Below are 26,381 nucleotides of genomic sequence, written 5' to 3'. Positions count from 1 at the left end.
GCATAATATTACCTCTTTAATGTGTTGGGAATATTTTGGTTGAGGTGGTGCAGTCTAACCGGAGTGATAGATAATAAGATACTATAGACAATATGCAAAAAACAATAAAGTACTATATACAATAAAATGCAAAGTTAAAAAAATAAGAATACTGAAGTAAATAAAATAAAATGCTGAGCAAAGTTTAACTTACGGTGAAGTTTTATTTACAGTGATAATAATATTTGGTAATATTTGATAATATTTGGTAATTCCTACCTGGTGGTGGACTATAACACAAAACACACACATAACTACTGCGCTTTATATTATTTCTGTACATAAACCTGCACCTTATGTTCCATATACCTCAACATTTAATTTCATTTACCTCAATATGTTTATTTGCATACCTAAGCATTTTACTGTATATAGTATTCTATTGTTAGGAGCTTTCTTTTGTTTTGTTTTTGTTTTTATTGCATATTGTATATAGTACTTTATTGTTTCTTACTGCCTCTATATTTGCCCTAATTTATCATTTCATTTGTACGGAATGTACCCACTGCTATAATGACCTATCTATCTATCTATCTATCTATCTATCTATCTATCTATCTATCTATCTATCTATCTATCTATCTATCTATCTATCTAATATGATGCATTCTCTACTTAACCATCTATACAGTCGTCATTTGGAGTTTTAGCTTAAAAGGCAGTAATTATCAAAATAACCTATTGTTTTATTATTACAATATGAAGGAAATAAATGTAGGTCTCTTTCAGGTGTAATTCCTCTGTAAAGGTGGAATGACCCTTTATACCACTACAGGGTGTCGTTCTCCATCCAGGCCAGCAGGGGGCCGCAGCGGCGCGGCCAGCAGCAGCAGCAGCCTCCTTGAAGCAGCTGTACAAGGTGCGGCAGAGAAAAACAGACGGGACACCATCGCTAGCGAGCAGCTAGTGCGGCTGACGTTTATTTTTGTTATCCCTGTTTCGTAGCAAAAAAACACCATCGGATGTAGATTTTTTTTGTAAAGTGCGATGTGTACGTAGCTTATTAGTTTGTCCAAAGTGTCATCGAGCAGCTAAAACAAAGAATCGCACCAACATCTTTACCCCTCAGCCGGAAAAATCTACCGAGCTAACGTTAGCTGCGTAGCTAATGCAAAGATAGCTAGCGGGCTAGCTTTCGCCACCTAAGATTTCACTGAATCGATTTTATTAACCCACTAACGCTGCAATGGCTGATGTTGACAAGCTCAACATAGACAGTATCATCCAACGTCTTTTAGAAGGTAAGCAAATGTTAAAATACTACGAATAAAACACCGCTTATTAGCTTAAATGTTAATATGACAGATTCCAGCGGGACACAGACGGCTAACTGTACCGTATGTTTGTCAACAACGCGTCCAAAAATTGGTTTTATTAGCTGTAATGGCTTTACTGTTTGTCGTCAAGCTTATCTTAATCTGTCTCCCGGTTGATAATGTCAGTAAATGTAGCCGAAGGGCACAAAATGGCATGTAGCAGCTGCTGGGTCCAACACACACTGTATTCATCACACTGTAACACTGCGGCGCCGTGTACATGTTCACCATTGGTACCACACACACACACACACAGCACATAGTTAAATAATGCTCCAGCCAACATTAGCGAGAACAGCGTTGAACCATTGTTGTCGCTGACGCTGTTTGTGTTCTCATGCTGCAGTCAGAGGGGCAAAGCCTGGCAAGAATGTGCAGCTGCAGGAGAATGAGATCCGTGGATTGTGCCTGAAGTCCAGGGAGATCTTCCTCAGCCAACCCATCCTGCTGGAGCTGGAGGCCCCCCTCAAGATTTGTGGTAAGTGAGATTTGTATGCATATGTAAAAAAAATGTATCAGAAATGGAATATACAGGTGTACTTATTAAAAAAAGAAAAATGAGGTCATTTAATTTTTTCTTTTTATCTTGATGATTACGGCTCATGAAAATGAAAAAAAAAAATCCAGTGTTGCAAAATATTAAGATTGTGCATAAGACCAATAAAAAAAGGATTTACAATACTTCAGACCATCTGGAAAGTTATTTTCATATATGCACTCAGTATTTGATTACACCAGTCACTAGTCCTAAATCAGCATCTCCACACAGCATGGAGACGCTGATTACCTTTTCCAGCAGGTCTTGGCACGTACCCCACTGTTCTTGATTGGCCAGCCAACTCACCTGACATGAACCCCCGTAGAGAATCCATGGGGTATTATCAAAAATAAGATGAGAAATCCAACAATATAGACGAGCTGAGGGCTGTTATCAAAGCAGCCTGGGCTTCCATAACACCTCAACAGTGCCAAAGGCTGATCGCCACCATGTCACGCAGCACTGATGCGGTAATTCGTGCAAAAGGAGCTCTGACTATTGAATGAGTGCATAATTGAACATACTTTGAGGAAGGTCGACATTTCTCCATAATAGTCCTTTTTTAAATATTTTGAACTAATTGCTTTTTGATTTTCATGAGCTGTAAGCTGTATCATCATCACCATTTGAACAAAAAAAGGCTGTGAATATTTCACTTTATGAATTAGATTAAGGGGAAAAAATAAACTTTCCAGTGAAAGTCTCATTTTTTTAGATGCATTTGTATCTAAAAAAAAATCAAACATCATGGAAAAGTTTTTTGTTGTTGTTGTTCAAGGATAAGCATTAGAAGACATGTTGAGCTCCCACCAACTTTTGTATTAATATATTTATATTGTTATTCTATTTCTATTGTGAGCATGCATATTTTGATTGATAAAAATATTTATTTTTAATGGTTTAAGATTATTTTGCAGGCCCACAGTGCCATGTAGTCAGCCTACATAGTTCTATTGTCTGATTCAGGAGCATGTTCACTCAGTAACTTAACTTTATTGGTCCACATGTGTGTGAAAGTATTTTGAGGGATGTCTGTAATGTGACCCGATTGGTCCACATGGGTCTACCAGCCTTTTTAAGATGGTCTCCTCTATTGTCTTGTAAGGTAACCTGATGACTGTCTTTGTGCAGTGTGAGCAGTTGTGGAAATTTTTGGACGCTGTTCTGGAATATGTCACCACAGAGACGAGGACAATTAAAACACGAGTGCATTTTATTTTAGTTCGGTCCTGAAGATAAATTGATCTGCCTCCGTCCTGCAGGTGACATCCACGGGCAATACTACGACCTGCTGAGGCTGTTCGAGTACGGGGGCTTCCCTCCAGAAAGCAACTACCTGTTTCTGGGTGACTATGTGGACAGGGGGAAGCAGTCTCTGGAAACCATCTGCCTCCTGCTGGCCTACAAAATCAAATATCCAGAGAACTTCTTCCTGCTGAGGGGAAACCATGAGTGTGCTTCAATCAACAGAATATATGGTTTCTATGATGAGTGTGAGTATTCTGCCTCTGTCAGTGCGAGCTCACTCTGGATTATGATTCTTATTTCTATTAGATAATGCTGACTTGGTATATTTACATTTTATTTTTTAGGTAAAAGAAGGTACAACATCAAACTCTGGAAGACCTTCACAGATTGTTTTAACTGCCTCCCTATTGCCGCCATTGTTGATGAGAAGATCTTTTGCTGCCATGGAGGTGAGTTTTTGTTTTTTAATTTAAAGTAAACCCACCATATGTCTAAAAATTGGTGGTTTGTGTTAGTTAATTCCACTCGTCACGTTTGGCTGTGAAGTTTTAACCAGAATGTCCAAAGTAGTCTACCTTTGACGTCATCCACTGTCATTTGTCCTTGAGTAATGTTGTTTTTTCAGTCTATCAGCTGCCGTAGGCCTCACACACGTGTAATATATATCGACCGCGATGTCACTGTGTTTATTTGTACTTTTACTGCCCTTCTGCTCAGGACTGTCACCTGACCTTCAGTCCATGGAGCAGATCAGACGCATCATGCGCCCCACTGATGTGCCCGACCAGGGTCTGCTGTGCGATCTGCTCTGGTCTGATCCAGACAAGGACGTTCTGGGCTGGGGAGAGAACGACAGGGGCGTATCCTTCACCTTCGGCTCAGAGGTGGTGGCCAAGTTCCTGCACAAGCATGACCTGGATCTGATCTGTCGTGCTCATCAGGTAAGTGACCTCTGTCCTCTGGGCAGAGATGAGACTGTGAGATGTGGCTGTATGTTTGCAGTCCACTGGACATGCAGACACACTCGATCCAAGTAGTGCAGGTTATCACACACTGTGCAGAGAACTGGTACACACTGCGTACATGGGACAGTGTTTCCCAACCTTTTGGGGGTTTGACCCTTCAAAATAAAGAAATGTCCACCAGTCACTCCTGAGCACTGTTTCTGTGCTGAAATTCTAGTAGTTTTAACCAGTAAAACAAGAATGAGATAAAATAATCCAGTTAGTCACAAGAAAAACAGGGACCAGAGGAAAGTCTGAAGGAAACACACATGATCATTTGTTCTCTGCTTTCCAATTGTGTCCATTGTCTTGTGACTCTCTGTATGAGTCCCGACACATGAGGTTTTTAAAACCACTGCTCGAGGCTTTCACTGACACTCTTCACGCTCACACAGTGAACATCCATTCAGGGAGTTTCTTCTTTTGTTTTATAAGTGTGTAATCTGGTCTTTTTCTACCGTTATCTCACTCGCAGGTTGTTGAGGATGGCTATGAATTTTTTGCGAAGAGGCAGCTCGTCACTTTGTTCTCAGCGCCGAACTATTGTGGGGAGTTTGACAACGCTGGTGCCATGATGAGTGTGGATGAGACCCTCATGTGCTCTTTCCAGGTAAGTGTAACAGGATGATATGAACTCCACTTTAATTAGTCATTCTGGGTAATTATAAAACATGGGCGTAATTAATTTCTCTTAACTTTATTTGTTTTATATTGACTTTAGGTCATCTAGATACTAAAAATAATGAAAAGCAGCCGTCACAAACGTCCCAAAATCTTCTTTTAGAATCCGATTTTTTTTTGCTGCGGTCGACATTTGATCACCCACAAAAGGACGACTGCGTCATTAGGTGTGTTTAATAGTAATCTGATGCTGCCGCGCTCAACATTATCAACTCTGCATATTCCTTTTTATAGATTTTGAAACCAGCTGAGAAGAAGAAGCCCAACGGCAGCCGTCCCGTGACTCCCCCTCGTAACATGGTCACCAAGCAAGCCAAGAAATGAGTGGAGGGGCACAAATAGCCGGAGTCTCACTCCTCTGTTCTGCTTTCGTCTTCTGCATTTGAAGGATTGGTTATCCTTCGTGCTGCCAATACTGAAAAGATATTCACTCCTACACGATGAAAGCAAAATATTTTGTTGTTTTGTCCACAGGGGTAAATTGATATGTCACCATGAAAACCTCAGGTGTTTTGCACTCATTTTGCAGCTAGTCTTTGCCACATATGACTGTTCAATCAGGAAAAATGTAACAATACGGCTACTTATGCACAGGAATGCCTTGTTTGAAGCTGTGCACAATTTTTCCAGTTTCTTTAATGTCTTATTGATTTGTCATCTTTTTCTCACTGTCGGCATTGGGTATTAATGGCTATAAAACCAACGGGGCGGGGGGGGGGGAGTCACAAACACCTGTTTACTTCTGTTAAACATTATTTACAGTTTATTTACGGTCAGTGTCATAGGATATTGATTTACACTGCATCATCACATTTTTAAACAAGTCTTGTGCTAAATTAAATGAATAAAGAAGCACTCTTGTAATGTCTAAATCTTTCTAATAAACTTTGAGTGTATTTTAGGGGGAAATGTTGGTATCTGAATGTCATTTATTCCTAAAGATGAAAAAAATATAACACACAGTACAAACTGAAATACTAAACTGGAAATTGCAAAGATTGGTGTTGCACAATAACACGTCATGAACAAAGGGGGCTCCCATCAGTCAACACCCACAAGGGGGAGACAGAATATAGGGCAAAATTGAGGTCATGGAAAGAGGTGCATAATATTGTATAGAGAAAGTGCTACAAGGAAAATTACATATCTTTGTTTCTACAGTTTACAGGGAGTAGCTGCTTCCTCTGATTATTTTTCTCAATATATACTAAATATATCTCTTTATTCTCATGGGTTGTATTCTTGTGCTTCAAATAGCATAAATGTCCACAGAAACATCAATCAAATAGTCAAACTTAATTTATATATCACCTTTCTTTAAAAAAAAAACAAGATGCAATTCAAAATGCTTTACACATGATGGACGAACACTTACATCATGAAAAAATGGATTACAGACTAACACTCCAGTAAAATGAACAGTTAAAGTAGTAAAAGATAAAGAAAAGATTAAAACAAGAAATAATATCAACATTTTGGATGTAAAGGCTGATTTTAAAAGTTAGTAAGAGTATACTGTAATAACAGTTGGTAAGTTATTTTATATTTCAGTCACAAAGAAAAAGAAGAAAAGCAACACCTGACATCACAAATTTCATTTCTAGAAAGGTGGCAAGGTCTGCCAAATATAAAGAAAAGGAAAAAAAGTATGAAAATGTGTTGTCATTTGTTTATTCAGTCATGAAAATAAAGAGAATATACATAAAATATTTCTCCTGATTAAAATATCTTCTTCAAAACTACACAGTGCTCCTCTAAAGAGAAATAAAACACCCTCATCAAAACCTCCACCCATCCCAAACTCTCAGAAAAGGACAGAGATAAAATGGCACAAATATAAAAAAAAAAAAAATAGAATAAATAAAAATGAAATAGACTGCAAGACACCATATTAAAACAGAAGGAATTTAATTTTTTGGTTCTTCCAAATATAACCAAAAACAAAATATGTATATATGTAGTTATTATATTTATATATAATCCAAACAACCTGATAATAAAAGTAATAACAACACAAAGCTACATTAACATGTACTTGTACAACCTCTCTGTGCTCCTATCACTCAGATAAGATAAAAGCTGCCGGAAAGTGATATTTCCTTATTAGGAAAAACGTGGATTGCGTAATGGTGTCTGACGTCAGAGCAGTCACAAGACCCTGCTAGCGGTGCGCGTGTTGGTTTGAGGCCACAGGGCAGCTCGGTCACATCTTCTGTTATGTCGCGTCGCGGAGGCTGAACTGGCACCATGGCCGCGGACAACCAGCGCTTACGGGTCTTCTGGAGCGGAAGAGGCGGCTGTTTTCTGTGAATTCGTGGCGGTTACATATCACACGAGCGGCGGGCATTGTGTGTGTATGTGTGTGAGTGCGTGGCGGCTGTTGTTGTCTGGCTCGAGACCGCATATCTCCGGGGCTCGTTAGCAACAAGCTAGCAGGTCAACATTGTGTCGCCGCGTACGTTGGACGCTAAGCTAGCGGGGCTGCTAGCTTGGCCGGTTCGTGTGGAGCGGGAGCTGGTGTGTAGGTGATGTTGTCCGTGCTCTCGTACGGTAGACTGGTTGCCAGAGCTGTCATCGGCGGACTTTCTCAGACAGACAGCCGCGACTACAGCCTGGTGACAGCGAGCTGCGGCTTCGGCAAGGATTTCCGCAAAGGCATCCTGAAGAAGGGGATGTGCTATGGGGACGACGCGTGCTTCATCGCCCGGCACAGATCAGCGGATGTGTTGGGTGAGTGAGTCTGCTGCTTTGTTTGCTTTGGAGACATTATGCCGGGGCTCGTGCGACATCAGTTGGCTGTGTGACGTGATGGGGGGTCAAAGGTCACGCAGTTTAAGTGAAGCCCGAAAATACATAATTCGCCTTATTATATATATATTTTTATTTTTCTCTGTTTTATTTGAAAACCAGTATCAGCCAACAGCAATCTTAAAATGAATGTTCAGAAATTGTTTTTTGAGTATTTGATAGAAAAAAAGAAAAAAAAAAAGAAAAGAAAATTACTCGGAACACATTTAGTAAAGAAGAAATTGCCACAGAAAAAAAAAATTAATATCTTCAACTATTAAAGGGTTACATTTTCAACCATATATTATTAGTCTGTCAGTTTTTGACACGGAACACGTTCTTGTATTAAAAGTGGTCTTTATAAGTTGCATAAATGTTCAGTTTCATAATATGGCGAAGCCCCCTATAGGATATAAACGGAAGTAGCATGTATTTGACTTATAACTACAGATAAATTGCCCTATCAAGTGAAAGCTAGTTTTAAAAAATTACACAAACTCATCCAGGACCACAGAATGAAAGCCAGACAACACAGGATGCATAATTATCATTTGCCAGAATGAATGCAATATGCATTAATACAGCTGAAATGATGCAAAAATGAAAGTAAAAAAAAAACAATAGATGTATGATAATCGGTCCAACCCTAGTACTAATACAAAATCAGAAATACAAAAGGCTGTATTGTAGACAACTGGACTTGTTTCAGTTTCTCTATGACGTTCACCTCTAATCCAAGAGGCTTCTTCACTTTCTAAGTAACTTGAGGGGAGCTGGGACTATAAACCCTGTTTGGGAGTGTCGTTAAGGTCATGTGTGAAGTTTCAGAGCACTTGGTATTACCATGACCTGGGTGACTGAGAACATTCATCAACAAGGTCCCCAGAACACTGTTTATGTGTGGCGGACCCTGCCACCTTTCAAGATTGAAAGTGAAACGATATGAATTTGTGTTGTCCTTCGGTCATTAAAACAAAGAGAACTTGTTTAGACACCAAAAGAAAATAATCTGTAAATGAATATCTTTGTTTTCTGTTTCTTCCCCAAAAAGTGCACTTTTTTTTTAAAGAGAAATAACAGAGAAATAAAAACACCTTCATCCAAAATCTCTCTAAAAACAATAGAGATGAAAATGCACACATACAACAAATTAAAGAGAATTAATTAAATAGAGAGGGAAGTACAACAAAGTGGATGCTCGAGGTTCTTAAGTGCCATCTTTTGTAAAAATTAGCAAATGAACCTCTCAATGAATATTTGATATTTTCTTATGACAGAAAAGTCATAGGGAAGTCTTTCTTATTGAGACTGGCTGGTATTTAACCCACAGTTTGTCTTTCAATGCACAGGGTTGTGTTGTAGTATTGAGGACATGAAGATGTAGAGTTGACCCTGACTGGTGCCCCTTCCCACCGCTCGCCTGTCACATTTTCCCAATTACCCCCAACCCCTACGTTCGTCACAGATTATACAGTTCAGGACTCATTGATGTGCAATAAGACTGAGTGCTTTCACACGGGCTGCAACATCATCTTCTTTACAATAAATAGAGTTCAACCTGAACTTCCCTCATGCGTCGTATAGTGTGGGGATTTCATTCCAGGCGCTGTCAGTGTCCGGAGTAAATAAAAACAATGCAGGCTGTGAAATCTGCTGTGTCCAGGTTTGATTGAAGTGACTCTTCAGCAAAGAGGCATTGAATCCTGTGTAAACAGCACAACATTTAACGCCTCTGCAGGACCACACTGAGTTCATCAAGACACACAAGTAAACACAGAAATCGAGACACCCCTTAACCATGTCGGGTTATTTTTGGAAGGTTTGATTAGTTGCAAAGTTGTGTGTCAGCTCCGTGCAGCCCTGTTTCTGTCTTCTGGGAGAGGCTGAGCAAACACAGAGGGACATCCATGTATGGTCAGTCCTCGGAGTAACAGGACCAAAGTTTCCTTTCTAGGAAAATCTTGGAGCTGTGCAGATGCTCCTATGGGAACAAAGACTTTTATTAACACGCAAAGCATCCACATGTTTTTTATAGAAAGATTAATGAAGGCTTGTAATGGGGAGAATGTTCATGCATTTGTGAAATCGCACATTTTGTGTTTTAAATTTGAGAGCCAAACTATTTTATCAGTGGGCTTAAAATGCACCGAAGAACTGTGGATAACACACTTTATCAGGAATAACTGAAACAGTGACGGATCAAAGATGAAATTGGTACAGACGGAGGCTCTGTTACGTATTCTGTGGCATTTCTTTGATTTCTTGAACACTGTCTTTTCTTTCTGTACTGGATGTCTTTTCTGCATCTTGGTGAAAGTGGCCATTGTCTTGCTTTATTGTGCAGCTGCATGGTATTGTTCTTGTTTCTTGCAAGATCCTCACATGTGGGACAAGTCTGAGAAAGTCTAAAGGGATTATTGTTTTCCTGAGCTTGATTTCACTCGACCCACTGTTAGGGAACAAAGTTCTCCGTAGGATTTAAAAGGTGGCATTATGCACAGCTGTTCATACCAATTATTAAATGAATACTTGTGTGTTTTATAGGTGTAGCAGACGGAGTAGGTGGCTGGCGGGACTATGGAGTGGACCCATCGCAGTTTTCAGGTACCCTGATGAAGACATGTGAGAGGCTGGTGAAGGAAGGCCGCTTCGTCCCCAGCAACCCTGTGGGAGTCCTCACAACCAGCTACTACGAGCTGCTGCAGAACAAAGTGCCACTACTGGGTGAGTACAGCTGCAGCAATCCCAATGTGCCCCCTAAGTCCTTAAACCCTGAAACCTGCCAGACTTTAGTTGACATCACCTGGTAAATGCAAGAGGCTGCAAGGGCCTGAAAAGTGTCTCTGGTCTCACCCAGAGCCACCGTGCACTGGAAGATTAGACCGTAGGAAAGCCCTGACCTGGCAGAGTGACAGGGATCTTGCCTGAGTCCATCAGTCCGCTGATGTGGACATTGTGACAGTGCGTCAGTGTCGAGTGTAGAGAAAGCAACGCCCAGGATTTGTGGTACCTTAACACAGGCTGGATCCAAATTTCCACCCTCTGGACTTATGGACTGAGCCCTCACAGCTTCAGTATTACACACCGTGATGTGTTCGTCAAGTCAAGTCTTGTTTTACACATCCATAAGTTTGTCAATGTTATGTTCGTATTGCAATGATTTGTGGGTAAGTCTGCAGAAGGTTCGCTTGAGGGCCCTTGTGGACTGGAGCCCTCAAGATAAGCGGACTTCCTGCCGTCTGGATAGGTGCTGCTGCTCTACATTAATCACCACTTATTCTGTCTAGTTCAGTGAGTACAAGCTGCTGAGGTCTTCTTCTTTTCCGAACCATTTGTATTAAATGGGTTATCCCAGGGCTGCAGTACTCCTGTTTTTTTCCTAATCAGTGCCTCTTATCTCGTTTAAAGGCTCACTAAGCAAATTAAGATCCATGCCATGGTCTCTGCAAGACAGTATAGTTCAGCCTAGAGCGGCATACTGTGTTTGCCCTTTTCCATTTAGTTTGCATCTGCGTATTTAGAACTAGCTTGTTTGTTTCGGTCTGCAGTTTAGTGGTAGCTGGATGGAGATATTTGCATCATGAGTCAGAGAACAGCCAGATCCCATTAAGGAGTCCTGGGAATGTCCCAAGTCCCGACCTGCCCCTTGCAGTTCACTTCTATGGTCCCTTTCCTCCCTCGCACCGCTTCCCTGACAACAAAAGCTTGCACAAACATGTAACATCAACTGTTTTAGGAACAGATATGTCGCTGCAAGTGTCAGTACTTTTCCACCCCTTTATCACATGTGCAGCGGGGGAAAACAACACCGTATTGTGCCGTTCCTCTACGGCAATGGGAATGTTCTTCAGGCGGGCAGTATGTGTAATTGTACTGCTGGAGAGAAAACAGAGAAGAAAGGGAGTGAGTCACAGTGTGTGTGAGGGGTTTTTCAAGGTTGATCCCAGAGAGTAAAGCATATTTTCGTGTGCCGGATGAATCACCAGCAGGGTGTGGCTGCACGCTGACCGCCTGCTCCACCAGCTCGTGTTTCCTCCTCACCATCTCCCACATGAAGGAACTCCAGAAACCCTTCAAACCATGATGCTGATTGAATGAATACCAACACGTACTTCATAAAAGTAGAGTTGTTTGTTTTCTTCGCTGTGTAACTGCAGAAAGTCTGCTGGATAAGTCTATTTTCAGCGCGTTTGCAGCTTCTTCGCATTTTTAAGAAAATTATGTTTCTGCCCTATAGACCCTCTTTTATAGAAGATATTTGGCATGTCTCGGTAGGAAAAACACATGTTAACAATGGCTGGATTCCATTTAGCTTCAGGCTGCTGGTATTGTTCATGTTGAACCACTGGCTTATTGGGACACTTGGATTGAGTGCAGCCATTGCTAATGTTGTTTGTTACACCTGTGCTTTTCCTAAAAGAAGTCTGCTGTGAACAGAAATGTTTTCACATCAAGATTTTGATCAGATTCGTTCTCTATTAACTTCGCTTGCACTGAGCATTTATGTCCACTGCGAAGAAAGTAAGTATTTTTATCATGGCTACATGATTTTGCAAGATACACAGATTTCAACTCTGGCGGTAACTTTTAGTTTGGCCATGAATGTTCTGCGGAATAAACCGATGATGCAGAGCACATTTGCATTGTATTTTGAGAATCGTTCAAACCTAACATTTGCATTTGAAATGATAAAACAAGTGTGTGTGTGTGTGTGTGTGTGTGTGTGTGTACATCCGCAGGTAGCAGCACAGCTTGCATTGTGGTTCTGGACCGGCAGAGTCACCAGCTGCACACGGCCAACCTGGGAGACTCGGGCTTCCTCGTGGTGCGGGGAGGGGAGGTGGTCCACCGCTCAGACGAGCAGCAGCACTACTTCAACACGCCCTTCCAGCTGTCCATCGCTCCCCCGGGCGCCGAGGGGGCCGTCCTCAGTGACAGGTGAGACGCCCACCTGCTGCCCCCACATACATGTGAGCTGGTTTGCACAATAGGAAGTGTGTGCTGCGCAGTTAATGGAGCCGTTGATAAAGAGATCATGCGTGTGTTCTGTACGCCAGAACTGATAATACAGATCACATGCAAACATAACAAAGGCTTTAACAGACTGCACTGCAGAACATTTTGTCTTGTTCGTGTCCCTCACACGCAGCCGTATCTTGTGAATGTAGTGTCTGTATGGTGTTGAGCTGCAGTGTAACAGCGTGTCCGCGGCCACGTGCTGCTGTGTCTCGTTACCGCGTTGTGCCAAGCAGCAGCACAGTAGACGTCAGTTGAGTGCAGGGCAGCCGCTGGGTGTTTGCCAAACTTTCCCTCTTACCCGGGTCAAAGTCTGTGTGGGCTGATGGGCAAACCATCCACGGCCAATCGTGCACCAGCAAGCTGTGCCACCTTTTCCCTCATCAAGTCTTCAACCAGGCAGATTATTTTGAGCCTCTTAATAGCAAAGTGAAGATGAACCACGGATGAACTTGAACAGCCGGTCATCAGTGATACAGAATGTTTTATTTCTTTTAATTTCTAAATGGCCTTAATTCAGTCTGAAACGCCCCGTCATCACTTTCAGTGGCCGTGGATTTAATGTGGTGCTTGAAATGACACTTTGTTTTTAATTTGTGCATTTGTGCATGCACTCATTTACTTGAAGGATTTACTGTGAGTGCAGCGGCAGATTAAGCTTCCAATCCTGGATCACTTGCACAGCAACCAATAGAAAAGAGTGCAAGGGTCAAAACTGAAGTGCACTAACAACATTCCTTACTCTGCAAAACTAGAAAAGGGATCTAGAGCTCGTTGATGAGGAAATAAAAACACTGAGAGATGAATATGTGTTTGAAAACGACGTTGTCTTACATAGAGATTCATTGTCATTTTGCATGCTGATCAAAAATGAAGGAAAGCCCATATATTTTTGCCTGAGGATTGGCTTCATATTTAGAATAGATAAGATGTTTCATAGCCGACACTGTATAATTATCTAAAGTGTTTGTCCTCGGTGGCATCGGAGACGTGTATAACAATGGATGATTAATCCAAACACCGGCAGTCAATTGATTGCAGTCACAGCTGCTCACTCAGTTCACGCACTGGAGAAGTTTCTCATAATTCCATATCTAAATGTACAGCAGCGTCTCTCCGCGGCTCTACCTGGCTGGTGGGAAACGCGGCATGTGGACTGATATTTCAGCCACATTAAAATCTCAGGAGAGGACAGGCTGTTCCTGGGAGCTCTGGCTCAGTGTCATAATGCAGTCCAGACAGTTTGTAACGGATAACATTCGTGACTGGCTGGAGGGTGTGCAGCAGGCTAAGGGCGTCTTCCAGGAAGTGAATTCGACACTGCCACACTAACTGGGTTCCTGTCTACATGTATTTGTAGCACCCATCATCATAATAATGGTATCATTGTATTATTGGGCGTAAGTGTCCTTTTTCAAAAGCCCGTCATGTGACCATTCTGTGAAATTGGCTTTATCCTGCACATGTGATCAGGTTTCTGCAGCCAAGTTAAAATATTAGCAGCAATTCAAAGCTTTGTGAGGACCGTTTTCATCCAGTTACAGTAATGCATTGTGATCAGTGAATATTCCTCGAGTGGAGCAGAAGCCGGGTTAGAGGTTCAGAATAATCTATCGGCTCAGACAGGACAGATTTCCTGTACGTGGGTGTAAAAGGGAGAGAAAAAAAGCTTAACCAGGATGAATTAATGCGGTCGTAACCTTTTTGATGCTAGTCCTAGTTGTTCTCTGCCTGACTTTGCTATTTCTGCCCCCGCAGCCCTGACGCGGCAGATAGCTCTTCCTTCGACGTCCAGCTGGGTGACATCATCCTGACCGCCACTGACGGGCTCTTCGACAACATGCCGGACTACATGATCCTGCAGGAGCTGAAGAAGCTCAAGGTGAGTGGCACAAACCCCTGTTCTAAACCAGAAAGTTGGTTCAAAAATAAAATGACCAGCACCTGAACCATCTTGGTCCTGAAGGGGTAACCATGGCCCAACATCTGGAACACAAACCTCATGTCTTCTTTGTTTTTGCTCTCAAGAACTCCAACTATGAGAGCATCCAGCAGACGGCCCGGAGCATCGCAGAGCAGGCCCATGTGCTGGCGTATGACCCCAACTACATGTCGCCTTTTGCACAGTTCGCCTGTGACAACGGACTGAATGTAAGAGGTAAGTGTCTCAGGTGATCTGTTACTCTTCATGGCCCACGACTCCGTATTTTCAAGGTAGAAAATGTTGAAAAAACGTTTTCACTCAGCTCCATCCTAACAGGACTCTCTTGTTTTCTGTCCAGGAGGAAAGCCAGATGACATCACAGTGCTGCTGTCCATAGTGGCAGAATACACCGACTAGAATCTGTGTGGAGCTGTGACATGGGGGCGTCTGCCTCTGCAGGCGATGGACTGCTTTGATTCCTGCTGGCCAGGATGAAGGACTAATGTCAGATGATTCCCCCGCATGCGCTGGCTTTACTCTGCCTCAGCTCACCCCCCCAGCTGACCATCAACCCCCTTCTGCCACCTGAAAAACTCCTACATGCCCACATCTCTGTGATCGTGTGCATCAGAGAGGGGCTGAATAAAGAGGACTAAAAGGCCTGAAACATCCTGTTGGCCAGGCTGCAGTGTTGGCATCTTTGCCCACTGGATAATCCCATTGGCTGGGATAAGCAGCAGTCAGTTGGTGCTGTCGTTGGAGATGAGGATCCTGTTTGACAGGGATAAGTCGTCTTTCTCTGATGGCTGGTTTGGGCGGGGAGGAAGTTTAGATTCAGAGACGGAGGCCGTTGTAGCCAGACGGTAGGTGTTAGCCCCACGCTGGGATGCTGGAAGGGAAAGACGCAGTCCATCAGTAGTGTCAAGTAGGGAACTGCACAGGAAATGGCGGCATTTAGGGCTTAATAAATGGGCTGCCTTGTGCAAACACATGTTCCTAATGATACAGCGGTGGTTAGAAAAGGTCTAACCACGAAGGTCCTGGAACCTCGTATGTGGGTGCAGGGAGCATATGTTCAACAGTAGGATGCAAACTGTGTGCTGTTCTGGGATGTTCTGTTAAATGTTTGCAAAAAATGAGCGCGTGTGACTTTTTTTCGGCTGTGGTTAGTTTGATGGCAGATTGAATTAAGAAAAGTGGCAGCTGCCTTTTCCACAACAGTGCAATTCAAGTGTTGCACATGTGTTTGTTACAACATGGCTCTTGCTCAGAAGCCTCTCCAGATTCATATTGTGTCACACTGATGCCCTCCCTTTAATCTCACAGCTGCTGCTGAAGTCTCGATTGTGATCACATTATGATGTGTATGCGTGATGAATGCACCTTGTTGCGTGTAATTTGTGTCTACGATATGGATGTGAAGGCGTCAGACTCCATGTCCACTGGGCTGAATTGGTCTGGCAGCCATGAAACGCACAAAGCTTAAGAAGCATATCTGAAAAAGCTCAACATGGTGAAAGTTCGTCAGGTGACCAAATGTATTTTTGTAACTTCTTTGTTCTGTGGGATTGTTGAACTCTTTGGACTGATCGTCAGAGCAGCTTTAGAAACGGTTGTTCTCAATCAGCTTTTCTTCTTCTTCTCTCTCCCTCCTGCTGTAGAGCTCTAATGGCATATTCATAAGTCAGGTCACTGCAGGTTTCATGTGAAAAATGGTCATTATATTTCCATTACATCACTACAGATTTGCACTCTGCAAAGTTTCACCCACAGCTAAAAAATATTCTTAAAAAATGTTCTGTTAAGATGATGTGCCTTGTATCAGGTGTCGTTGATACTGGCAGACATCCATAATTCCTTACACCCCTGACCGTGTGCCAGCCAGGTACTGAGCACACAGCCTGAAACTATTGAGCAGCCATAAGAGTCAAAACAGCTTTCCCATCATGCCCTGCTGTCTTAACACTAGGTCTTTCCACCTACAGTGTGTTGAACCTTTTTTTTCTCCTGAAATCTGCTCCTCTGCACTCAGTCAGGAGCTTAGGAATAGTGATTAAGCCATCACACGCTTCGAAAATCCTCCCTGTGGATCTTCACATCACTGTTTACAATCTGCACTATCCAACGGACTGTTTCCCTCCTTTATCTGACCAGTACACACTGGAAGACTGCGGTGTCGGGTGTCATTTTGCAACGGGGCATGGAAGACGAGCAGTGATTGGTCAAAATGTGAGTGTGAAGGACAATCTAAGCAGCCTTAACAACGTCACAAAGCAATTCTAGCAGTCCGATGGTACTGCCACTGTTAGCTTTGTGGTTCCTGCTTCCTGACTCAGACCTGCCGTCTCTCATCTTCCTCTTCCCAACACTTTGTTACAACCAGAGCATGTGTCTATATATATATATATACATAATGTTGGGTGTACAGTTCAATGCAGATCTAAGCTCTGTAAAGAGAAAAACATTTTCAAATCTGTACAATATTTAAATAAAGAGTATAGTATTTATTATCCTGGTGTATTCGATGACTGTGATACGAACACGAACCTGCAGTTGGTTTTAGATCTGAACACTATCTGACACACTGGAGGGTTGAACAATACATTGCAGAGGCGTTTTCCTCGCTGGTGCAGGTTGAATGCCTCCAGCCCTCTATTTTACCATCAAGACATTTTCACATTTAGCACCCAGCAAGTTGTGCAAGCCAAAAAAACAAAACAGATAACGCCTTGTACTTTTTTCGTGTGTGTGTCCTCCCACATTCCTCAGACGTATGAAGAGTTACCATCGACAGACAGGTGTGGCATCTTCAAGCTGACAACGTGTTTTCACAGACCAAACAGTCTTTGGTCCTTAACCTCATTTCACACCCTGACACTGCCAAAACAAATTACTGATATGTTATTTGATAAGCAAATATTATTAATGCATTCGCTGGAATTTCCACCTGAACACTGTGGAAACTTGTTAAAAAAACTATTTAAAAAAGCAAAGCAACATTTGAGCTTCAACCAACATGCTTTAAAATACAAAGTTAATTAAATATTAAATAAATAAGATCTTATCATCCAGGCCACAGGCGAGAAAGAAGAAGTCTGTAACGGCTCTGTCCTCAGAGTGAAGGGCTTCCTGGATAGTCTTCCTCCATATCCTCCTCTTCGTCACTGTAACATGCCAGAACAGGCAGCTGGGCAACACAAACACCATCCTGCTCAGAGGACACGGCCCTGAACAGGAGCGAGCAGATCTATGAGGAAAGAGATAAGACATGTTGTTAGTACTGACAGTTAAAAGAACATTTTAAGTGTTGCATCAGGCCTCTTAAAAACTGGTCTGAAAGATGAGATTCACCAAATGCAGGAAACGAGATTAATTCCAATAAAATAGTTTGATTCATCGTGCTAATTAGGGACTGACTGATATGGCTTTTTCAGGGATGATACTAATACAGACTTTCAGAAATCAAGGAGACTGAAAACGGATAATTGGGACAGAAATTAAACTCTTTGTGTCAAAATTTCAAACGACCAGTGATGAAGTACAATTCTGAGATACTTACTTTAGTATTTCCATATTCTGCTACTTTACTCTTCCTCTCCACTGCAGTTATTTCAGACGGGCAGTACATAGTGTGAGAGGATGTTCATCAAAGTATCACATTCTTAAATTTAGTTTATTTTATCTTTATCCCACACTGATAATCGGACGATGCTGAAATCAGTCTAGATCTCACATCCTGTGCCACCTTGTTTTTCTTGCTCAGTCATACTTCCCCTTTTTCACTCTGCTGACGCAAACATTCAGCAGAGATCAGGTAAAACCTTTCAAGCACTCTGGCGTTTCACAATGTCAGCCGACCTGTCGACACAATAAAGCCTGAAAGCCTCAGGAAACAAGCAGAGGCCACGAGGGGGGTTTTAAAAATGTAAAACCAACAGGGAGCTCTTGTTACCGTGGAGGAAGCAGGAGTCGAGGCGACACTGACACAGGCCTCATCGTGGCTACGGGGTCCGTTAGGGTCGTCGAAGTGAGACTCGAGCAGCATCTGAGTGGGCGGGTTGAGGATGGGGCTGCCCTGGCTGGATGGTATCAGTTCCATCATAGTAACAACACCCTGAGGCACCCTGCTGTCTGCCTCACATGAACCCAGAGGTACGACTGCAGCATCTGCACGTCTGCAACCACACAAACAACTATCAACACATGGTAATGATCAGTTCCTGACTGTATGCAGTATAATTGTGGCGCACAGGGAACTGTTCTATGACAGCAGACTAACAATCCTGTTTCCAAGCAGACATCACACAGAAGTCACAATATGTCTCAGAAATTTGACTCCTGGTGGATAATCACATAGTACTCAGTGCTATCAGCGAGTCGAGGAAGGGAGAGAAGATGGTGTTAATGACAAAATAAGGAAGGAAAAACAGGATTACTCTGACAGGAAAAAAGGTTGTGGATTTAAAATGATATTAATATTTAATAAGTGCTTAGTTCACTTGTGGTTTGTCCATGAAGTGGTGTCAAAATGACGCTGAATGACCAAAATATTATGATACTAAAACTGTCAAAATGAATAATGAGGATAATAAACCTGACATTAATATCAACTTAAAAGAGTTCAAACGTTGTGCAATATGTTCCGACTCTTTGGAAATACTAAGAACAGGGTGTGTAGCTCCACATCAGCTGATTCTGAAAGTGGCCTTAAGCACGAAGTGAGCAAACAGCAAAACAAACCTTCGCATGTAACCACACTACATGTCATCAACCTCAGAGAAACATCCAGACCAGAGACGCAAAGGCAAACACTGCAGGAAGAGGTAAAGAGAGCACGCTGGTTTTAAAAAGTCTGCAGACGACCTCAGGCTCTTTAGCTCTACTTCAAAAAGGCCCCTGAGGCAGCAGGCGAGCAAGTTTTCTCACAAGCATGCCACGAATACCAAAAGTGTGCGCTGTATATGTTCGGAAACAGCCTGAATGATTCATGTCACAGCAGTAAATGCAAGTTAATGAGAGCAGGTTGTGTTGAATTCCTGGGCAGTGGGGACGGATTAGTGCTCATCCCCACTGAGCAAAAAAATACACGTCAATTCAACGTCTTTGACGACGTTCAGAAGACTTTTTTTGACTTGACATTCACAATGGTTGTCCTAGTGACATCATTACTGGGTTAAAAATCTAAGTTTTTACAATGGCCTTCTTTTCTACTTCAGCTACAGACGTCTAAAGATCTTCTGTTGAGTGAAAATTAAGGTTTTATGATGGCAAAATTTTACCCCATGCTGCAAAAACTACAGGGAGGATTTGAACCCCAGGCCTCAACCTCAGTAGCCTGGATGAGGCCTGTACTTTACCAGGAGAGCTATTTATCAGCTTTACTGGATGCCACTTGGGTATCTTCATCAGGTAGGCTAATGTTCTGAGGTTAGAAGACCAAACATGGTATTTAATAAAGCTGATGAATAGCTCTCCTGGTCGAGTACATACCTCATGCAGGCCACTGAGGTTGAGACCAGTGTCCAATCCACTCTATCACCACCTAAAAGTTCTTTAGACGTCTGTAACTGAAGTAGGAAAGATGTCTAAAAATGACATCGTAAAAGCTTAAATTTTTAACCCTGGACATCGCTAGTGAACATTAAAAAAAACTTCCAAAAAAGGCTCTCTAGTGGAACTCAAAATTGCTGGATTAATGTCTTCTGGTAACACTTTTGCTCAGTGTGTCAGGTCAGCTGTGTCTCTGCAGAGTCCCAGCAGTGCACATGAGTAAATCAAGCTACAAAATGGTGTTCAGTGGAACAGCTGGGACCGGTGTGACCAGATCCACCTCGAGCCCCACAGACACAGAGACTGAGAGGACAGTGACACTGGCAGACTGACATACGTGGCGGAGATGAGGGGATTACAGACAGTCACACTGACAGGCTTCTCGCCTAACCCCACATGTCCTGGGCTTGCCCTATTTATCTCTGTTACAGACACAAGGCTGGCGGCTGTAACACTACGCCCTCTTAGGAAGCTAAACACAGCCAATGAGGGCAAACCGCCTTGACTGAGTGCCAGGAGAGAAGCTCAGGTGGAACCCTGTGGGAAGATTCAATTATACTCTCCAATACACCGTCGCAGCAGATCTGAGGAACTGGGCCTGCAGAGGCTTCAGCTGTGACAAGGACACTGCCGGGTCAGAATAACAGGAGAATAAATCCTACTCTCTTATCTGTGTGGCTGTGCTGAAGGTAGAACAGATCTCAGTTCTTGCACATGGGATTCGGAGCAGTGTGTCTGGAGACAGGACCGGTGTTTGTTACCTGGGGGTAGTAGGTGCCGGGGGCTGTGTGTGCTGAGAGGGGATCCTGCTTTCAGAGTCCATCAGAGTAGCCAACACCACAGAGGCCTCCAGGACCATGTCCTCCACAGAGAAGCACACCGGCCTGCAAAAGCACATTTGTAAACATCAAACAGAAATATAATTACAATACCTCCACTGTTTTACACTCACCGTGAATGGTCACTGGGTAAAGGGGCTGGTTATATCATCAGACCCAAAGACAAAATAGTTAACTGAATTTTGTGGTTTGGAGTGCCTGTGGTACAGCGACTGACGTTGGTCCTTGTAACTCGAGATATGAATTCTACTCAAGCTGATGACGCTGAGACTTACTTTCCTGCAGCAGCGAAGTGAACCGACACTGGAAGGCAATGTGACTCTGCAAAGGACAGCAGGCCCTGGAAAAACACAACAGCAGCAGTTAACCGTGTGAAACCAAGCCACGACTGTGGTATCTTAATATCTGATAATTATAACAGATTTGTCATGGTATGTGTTGTACATGTTTACTACAATGGCTCCTGTCAGACTGAAGAAAAACATCAAAGCTCCAGTAAATTGAGGCCGACTAAAACGTAAAACCCCGGCTTCTAATCCACCCAAACCCGATTTCCCAAAAACAGATGGGAGCAAGAAGACTAGGCTGGCTAATGAGTGCCTCACAGCGGGGTGTCCAAGACACATTCCAAGACATTAGAGACAAAAGTCGTGGGCGTTTACACAGGTCAAGTCTCATTACCAAACCACGCAAGGACTGTTTATCCAGAGTTTTAAACGGCCAACCAAGTCCCTTCACTTGACTTTTTATTAAGACAGAGGAAAGCAATTAAAGCGTGGGTGTGTTCATTTCAACACTTTGGATTACCGAGCGTGCTATAGTCCTGAAAGACTTCATGTTTTCCTGTAACTCGAAATATATAAAATCTTTTACGAGTTAATTGACTGAAAACATTTCTACTTGGGTTCAAAGTCACATTTCAAAATGGACAATGCAATGCGTAGCCTGTACTTTCTGCTGCTCATAACTTCCATCACTTTTTCCATGCGGCTGTACAATATGCGTCACTTGGGTCACACGATCCGCGCTATAAGGAAGGAGTCACAGCACTGAGGGGAAAGTTCACATGGAAACGATACAGAGACACGGCTGCCGGGGATTTAGGACACTCCGGTATCCAGAGTACAGGACCAGAAATATGACCTCTTAGACATGAAATGCTCCCTGTGAGCCAGTAACATACACAGATAGACACACATAAATACTAGGAAGCGTCTGAAAATAAATGTCACCCTCAGCTCCTTGAGACAGAAGGTTATGTCCGACTCCACTCCGACCTGAAAGTAGTTAAACTCGTCCGGGTGTAAGGACATCTCGGTGCACATCGTCTTCTTGCGATCTGAGACAAAAGTACATCCAAGTCAAAGAGCTTCTGCACAACATGTACAGCATTTGTTTCAATATGTTTCAATAATCAAATGTGTGGTGTTTGCATCATCAGGCCTGGTTGTCAAATGTCAAGTTTTAAAACAACTTTTAAACATCTAATGATTTTAGTCAGTCAGTCACAGTATTTTCCAGGGCCGGGGCCAAAGTGTGTAACACTAGTGTGTAATATTAGCTCACCGTTTCCCTCCTCATAGTAATTTCTCAGACTGACTCTCTCAGGAGTCACGGAGAGAGTGATTTCCTCTTGGCACACTGGGAAATGCATCACCATATCACCAAGAAGCCTTCAGAGGAAGAGCAAACACACACAGACTCGACGTAAGCACTGAGCAGAGAGCTTTACGTCAGTGTTGTGCTCATGACCAATGACGGTATTAATCTTTATGTCCTCGGATTAAACTGAATTGCACTGAACTGCAGCTGTGAGTGTGTTTTGGGGTATTCATCTGTCTGCTTCCCAGAGACAGCTGGTAGAACAAAGTAGTGTAAACACTCATTTAATACACTAGACTGCAGGAAGGTGCAATGTACACAATACATTTCACAGTCAGGCTGAAACTAACGATTATTATCCCTGTTGATTAATCTCTCACTGTTCAATTACTTGTTTTTGTCTATAAATTGTGAAATATGTCAATCAGTGTTTCCCAAAGCCCACGATGACACTCTCAAATGTCTTGTGTTGTCCACAACCCAAAGATATTTATTTTATTTTGATACAGGGGTAAAAGACAGCAGAAAAGATTCACATTTAAAAGGCTGGAAATTATTTCATAAAAAAAACTCTATTAAACAATCTATTATCAAAAAACTGTCAATTAATTCAATCTTTTTTTTTATTTTAAATTGTAGATCTATATCACTGTTAATCCTACTAATTACAGAAATTAGCTCCTGGACCTTTTGGTTGTGATGGAAAGCTGAAACTCTGATAACACTTGATAACAGGACAGTAAGCTGCTAACCTGGCAGGAGCCTTCAGTACATTGGGACAGAGGTGTGAGGCAAACACTGCCTGCAGAGCCTCACTTTCCTGGAAACGAAGGTTGTGCGTTTTAATGATGCCTATCACAGAAGCAGAGGGATATTTGGAGCACACTGCCACCAAGTGTTGACAATATGCAATGCAGGTGGTCATTTTGAACATGGTGATAGAAAACTGGCCAAGCATAGAAATCATGTTTTCAGGAGTTTTTAGAGGTCCATTAAAAAAAGTATTTGAAAACAAATGATTTAAAATCAAACAGGATAGGTTTTCTAAAGATCCTGAATCTGTCCTTTACATGCAGCGTGCTTAGGAAACAAAAACGCAGTGTTTCCTACCGTGCCTGCAGAAGAACTGGATCATCACTCGGTCACTGGGTGTGCCGACTGTTATCTGACATCGTTCCACATTGCGCTCAATGGAAGTCAAACACCGGAAAAGGGGCAGAACAGACTTAAAAATAAAGACATGTTTTAGACATTACTGTCATCACTGTTAAGATCATTATCATGTCAACTCTACTTTTTATTATCCCACTACTGTCACCTAGATTCCTAAAAAATGGTGTCCTGCGCAGTGAGCTGCGATGTCACCTTGAGCTCTGTACTGATGAATGAACAACATGACTGATGTACCTTCATGGCAAGTTTGCATTTGACTGTTCCACTGCCCTGCTCAGACACTGATCCAAGGCTGTACTGCTGGAAGAACAGCGGCGAGAAGAGGAAGCAGGCGTATGCCGAATGAGCAGAATTCACTGCTCTCAGTGCCAGCTGTAAATCAGAGACGGATAGAGAGAAACAATCAGTCAAGATGACACTCCTTGGGGTTATTGTCTGTAAAGAGAAAGTAGGTAACAAAGCTCCCAACGCCTTAAAATAAAATGTTTACTTTTATGTTTTTATTTCATTGTTCATTTTTACAGGGACCACACACAATTAAAAGTAATTGCACTGGAGACAGCGAGCAGGTAATTTGCATCCATTGTCCCTGGGCAGGTAAACAAAACAAACAAAACGACATAACAGCAACTTCACTATATAAAACAGCACTATACATAAAACGTTGATTAATGTGGACATTAAACTACATAATACAATGCAATACATAACGGTCCATCGGTATAAAAAGCAGAATCAGAATGAAAGCCAGTGTATGCTAAGCAATCATTAGTGATGACACCTTTATGCTGATTTTAGCCTAAACATATTTCTCTTATCATTTATATAATACCGTTGTTACCACAATTGAGAAAATCATATTTTCTAGAATGTTACAGAAGTGATAATCGCTTGTTTTATAATGTAATAAATTCTGGATTTGTTTATAGAGTAAGTACACAGGATTAAGTGTAGTCACACCCACATGTGACCAAGCTGTATTGCAATAAGACAGATGGCGGAAGATCATAGTATAAACAAGAGCTTTGCAGAAAGGAGGGGGCAATTATTCATTAGAGTTGTGTTAATACCAAGACCAAGTCATTATTCATGTTTATTCCTGTGGTTGAGGTCAATTATATGTGATGCTTCAACTACAGTGTTGTACTTGGTGCTGCTCACCCCTTTGACCATAGGATCCAACCACAGCTCATCTCCAATCCGTGACAGGGCGTGAATAGCCTTTCCAAATGCTTCAACACAACAGGGAGGCACCACAGTTCAAGATCAGCAACACAGCTACATGTTTTTACAACAACTAAGGCAGGGTGACAAGACGTCCCCGATTTCTGGGTGAATTGTCCCCCAAAATGTTCCTGTTTATTAAAGACAATGACATACATTCACACAGTTAATTTACTTAAGTACACATCAGAGATACTTTCATGTCAATCCTTTTATTTTATTTTTGTGTATCATTTTACTTCTACATCTCAATGAAGATAATGTACATTTTCCAACAATACATTTAACAGACAGCTTTAGTTATCAGTTACTTTCCAGAAAACAAGATGTGTCGATGTTGAATGGTACAACAAACTGAAAGATGAAATGTTCCTTTAGGTGTTGAGAGCTTCTTAAACTAAATAAACTCTTTATAAACCCTCTTGGATTATCTTATATTACATGATGCATTGTTGTTGATTAAACTGGACAACAGTATATAAAGTAGCCTAGTTATAATGAGCTTAACTTTAAACATCTATAGTTAGTACACAAAGTTATCAGTCGGCCTGCACCACAGCTTATTACAATAAACAATTACTGTTTATTGTAAGAATGCTGTTAGGTGAAAACAGAATTTCCCAACTTTTTTATTCATAGATTATCATTAGATATTTAATTTATATGGCCACTGCAAAACTAAAGATATCCCGTTTTCATTCGAGTCAACTGCTGACAGACAAAATTAAAACTTAGCTGTGTTTATATCTATGAACTTAACATTAGCTAGTTAGTTGTAAGCTAAGATAACGTTAGCATAATATATTAGCATAAATGTATGTTTTTTTTTCAAGCTCAACACGAGCAGCTACAATATCTGTAAGTTAGAGTTTTTAAGTAAATGATACAGCAAATTCAACTTGGTCATACTTAACGATAACTAAGTTAAGTTAATTGTTACCTTTCACACAGTTTCCTTCAAGAAGACAGTTCATATTCGTTGATGACAGGAGGTTCAACCCACAGGCTCGTTATGGGCAGACGGCGATGCTAATTCTCCAGTGTGATATGCTAATTAGCTTAGCTACTTCTATGAATACAGTAATGCTGGCGAAAGGGCTAAACTGGCGTGAAGTGGCACCTCTACGGCAAAATGTAAGATTTTCTATTTTAATTAGTCGATGAAAATAGCCGCTAGACACATAAAGTTACCATGAAGTCTTTATTTGTTGGTTTATTTAACAGAGAAATAAAACATCGATTTCTGTAACGGTAAGCCAAAACCACGCCCCTTCCGGTTTGCGCCATGATACTGAAAAAAACTTTATATGATAGTGAATAAAGACTAACAAATATTTTTTTTAATTCCGTTTGAATTGGGCCATGAATCATACATATGATGTTTGTCAACTTAAAAGATAATTTTCCAGTAAGTAAAATATTATCTAGTTTTGGTTAAAC

The 26,381-nt window shown here is 41.9% G+C and overlaps 3 protein-coding genes across 3 annotated transcripts; 2 read left to right on the top strand and 1 right to left on the bottom strand.

The window, feature by feature from the left end:
- The first annotated feature begins 883 nt into the window (after positions 1-883).
- Positions 884-5,735, top strand: LOC115582229 (protein phosphatase 1, catalytic subunit, gamma isozyme). The gene is made up of 7 exons (XM_030418047.1): positions 884-1,280; positions 1,702-1,833; positions 3,156-3,386; positions 3,486-3,590; positions 3,859-4,082; positions 4,621-4,755; positions 5,061-5,735. The coding sequence occupies exons 1-7, from the start codon at positions 1,226-1,228 to the stop codon at positions 5,148-5,150; spliced, it is 972 nt and encodes a 323-aa protein (XP_030273907.1). The 5' UTR covers positions 884-1,225; the 3' UTR covers positions 5,151-5,735.
- Positions 5,736-6,975: 1,240 nt separating this feature from the next.
- On the top strand, positions 6,976-17,063 carry pptc7a (protein phosphatase targeting COQ7 a). The gene is made up of 6 exons (XM_030417320.1): positions 6,976-7,556; positions 10,158-10,337; positions 12,353-12,551; positions 14,388-14,511; positions 14,658-14,787; positions 14,912-17,063. Exons 1-6 carry the CDS (start codon positions 7,355-7,357, stop codon positions 14,968-14,970), a joined length of 894 nt encoding a protein of 297 aa, XP_030273180.1. The 5' UTR covers positions 6,976-7,354; the 3' UTR covers positions 14,971-17,063.
- Positions 17,037-26,221, bottom strand: rad9b (RAD9 checkpoint clamp component B). The gene is made up of 11 exons (XM_030417319.1): positions 25,882-26,221; positions 24,879-24,949; positions 23,952-24,089; positions 23,655-23,769; positions 23,297-23,396; positions 22,509-22,615; positions 22,175-22,281; positions 21,218-21,282; positions 20,865-20,987; positions 18,506-18,728; positions 17,037-17,800 (listed from the first exon to the last, which is right to left on the bottom strand). Exons 1-11 carry the CDS (start codon positions 25,913-25,915, stop codon positions 17,666-17,668), a joined length of 1,218 nt encoding a protein of 405 aa, XP_030273179.1. The 5' UTR covers positions 25,916-26,221; the 3' UTR covers positions 17,037-17,665.
- Positions 26,222-26,381: the final 160 nt, after the last annotated feature.

The sequence above is a fragment of the Sparus aurata genome, chromosome 5 (assembly GCF_900880675.1).
Source record: "Sparus aurata chromosome 5, fSpaAur1.1, whole genome shotgun sequence".
NCBI lineage: Eukaryota > Metazoa > Chordata > Actinopteri > Spariformes > Sparidae > Sparus > Sparus aurata.
Note: the sequence above shows the minus strand (reverse complement) of the source record. Positions and strands in the feature narration are given on the sequence as shown.

Excerpts from the sequence above, each read along its gene's own strand:
- pptc7a (XM_030417320.1), top strand. The coding sequence starts at position 7,355 with ATGTTGTCCGTGCTCTCGTACGGTAGACTGGTTGCCAGAGCTGTCATC. Across the intron at positions 10,338-12,352 it reads GAACAAAGTGCCACTACTGG|GTAGCAGCACAGCTTGCATT; the intron begins GTGAGTACAGCT and ends GTACATCCGCAG. Across the intron at positions 12,552-14,387 it reads GGGGCCGTCCTCAGTGACAG|CCCTGACGCGGCAGATAGCT; the intron begins GTGAGACGCCCA and ends CTGCCCCCGCAG.
- LOC115582229 (XM_030418047.1), top strand. The coding sequence starts at position 1,226 with ATGGCTGATGTTGACAAGCTCAACATAGACAGTATCATCCAACGTCTT. Across the intron at positions 3,387-3,485 it reads ATATGGTTTCTATGATGAGT|GTAAAAGAAGGTACAACATC; the intron begins GTGAGTATTCTG and ends TTTATTTTTTAG. Across the intron at positions 3,591-3,858 it reads GATCTTTTGCTGCCATGGAG|GACTGTCACCTGACCTTCAG; the intron begins GTGAGTTTTTGT and ends CCTTCTGCTCAG.
- rad9b (XM_030417319.1), bottom strand. The coding sequence starts at position 25,915 with ATGAACTGTCTTCTTGAAGGAAACTGTGTGAAAG. Across the intron at positions 23,397-23,654 it reads CCAGTTCTTCTGCAGGCACG|GCATCATTAAAACGCACAAC; the intron begins GTAGGAAACACT and ends CTTCTGTGATAG. Across the intron at positions 18,729-20,864 it reads CCGGCACCTACTACCCCCAG|ACGTGCAGATGCTGCAGTCG; the intron begins GTAACAAACACC and ends GTGTGGTTGCAG.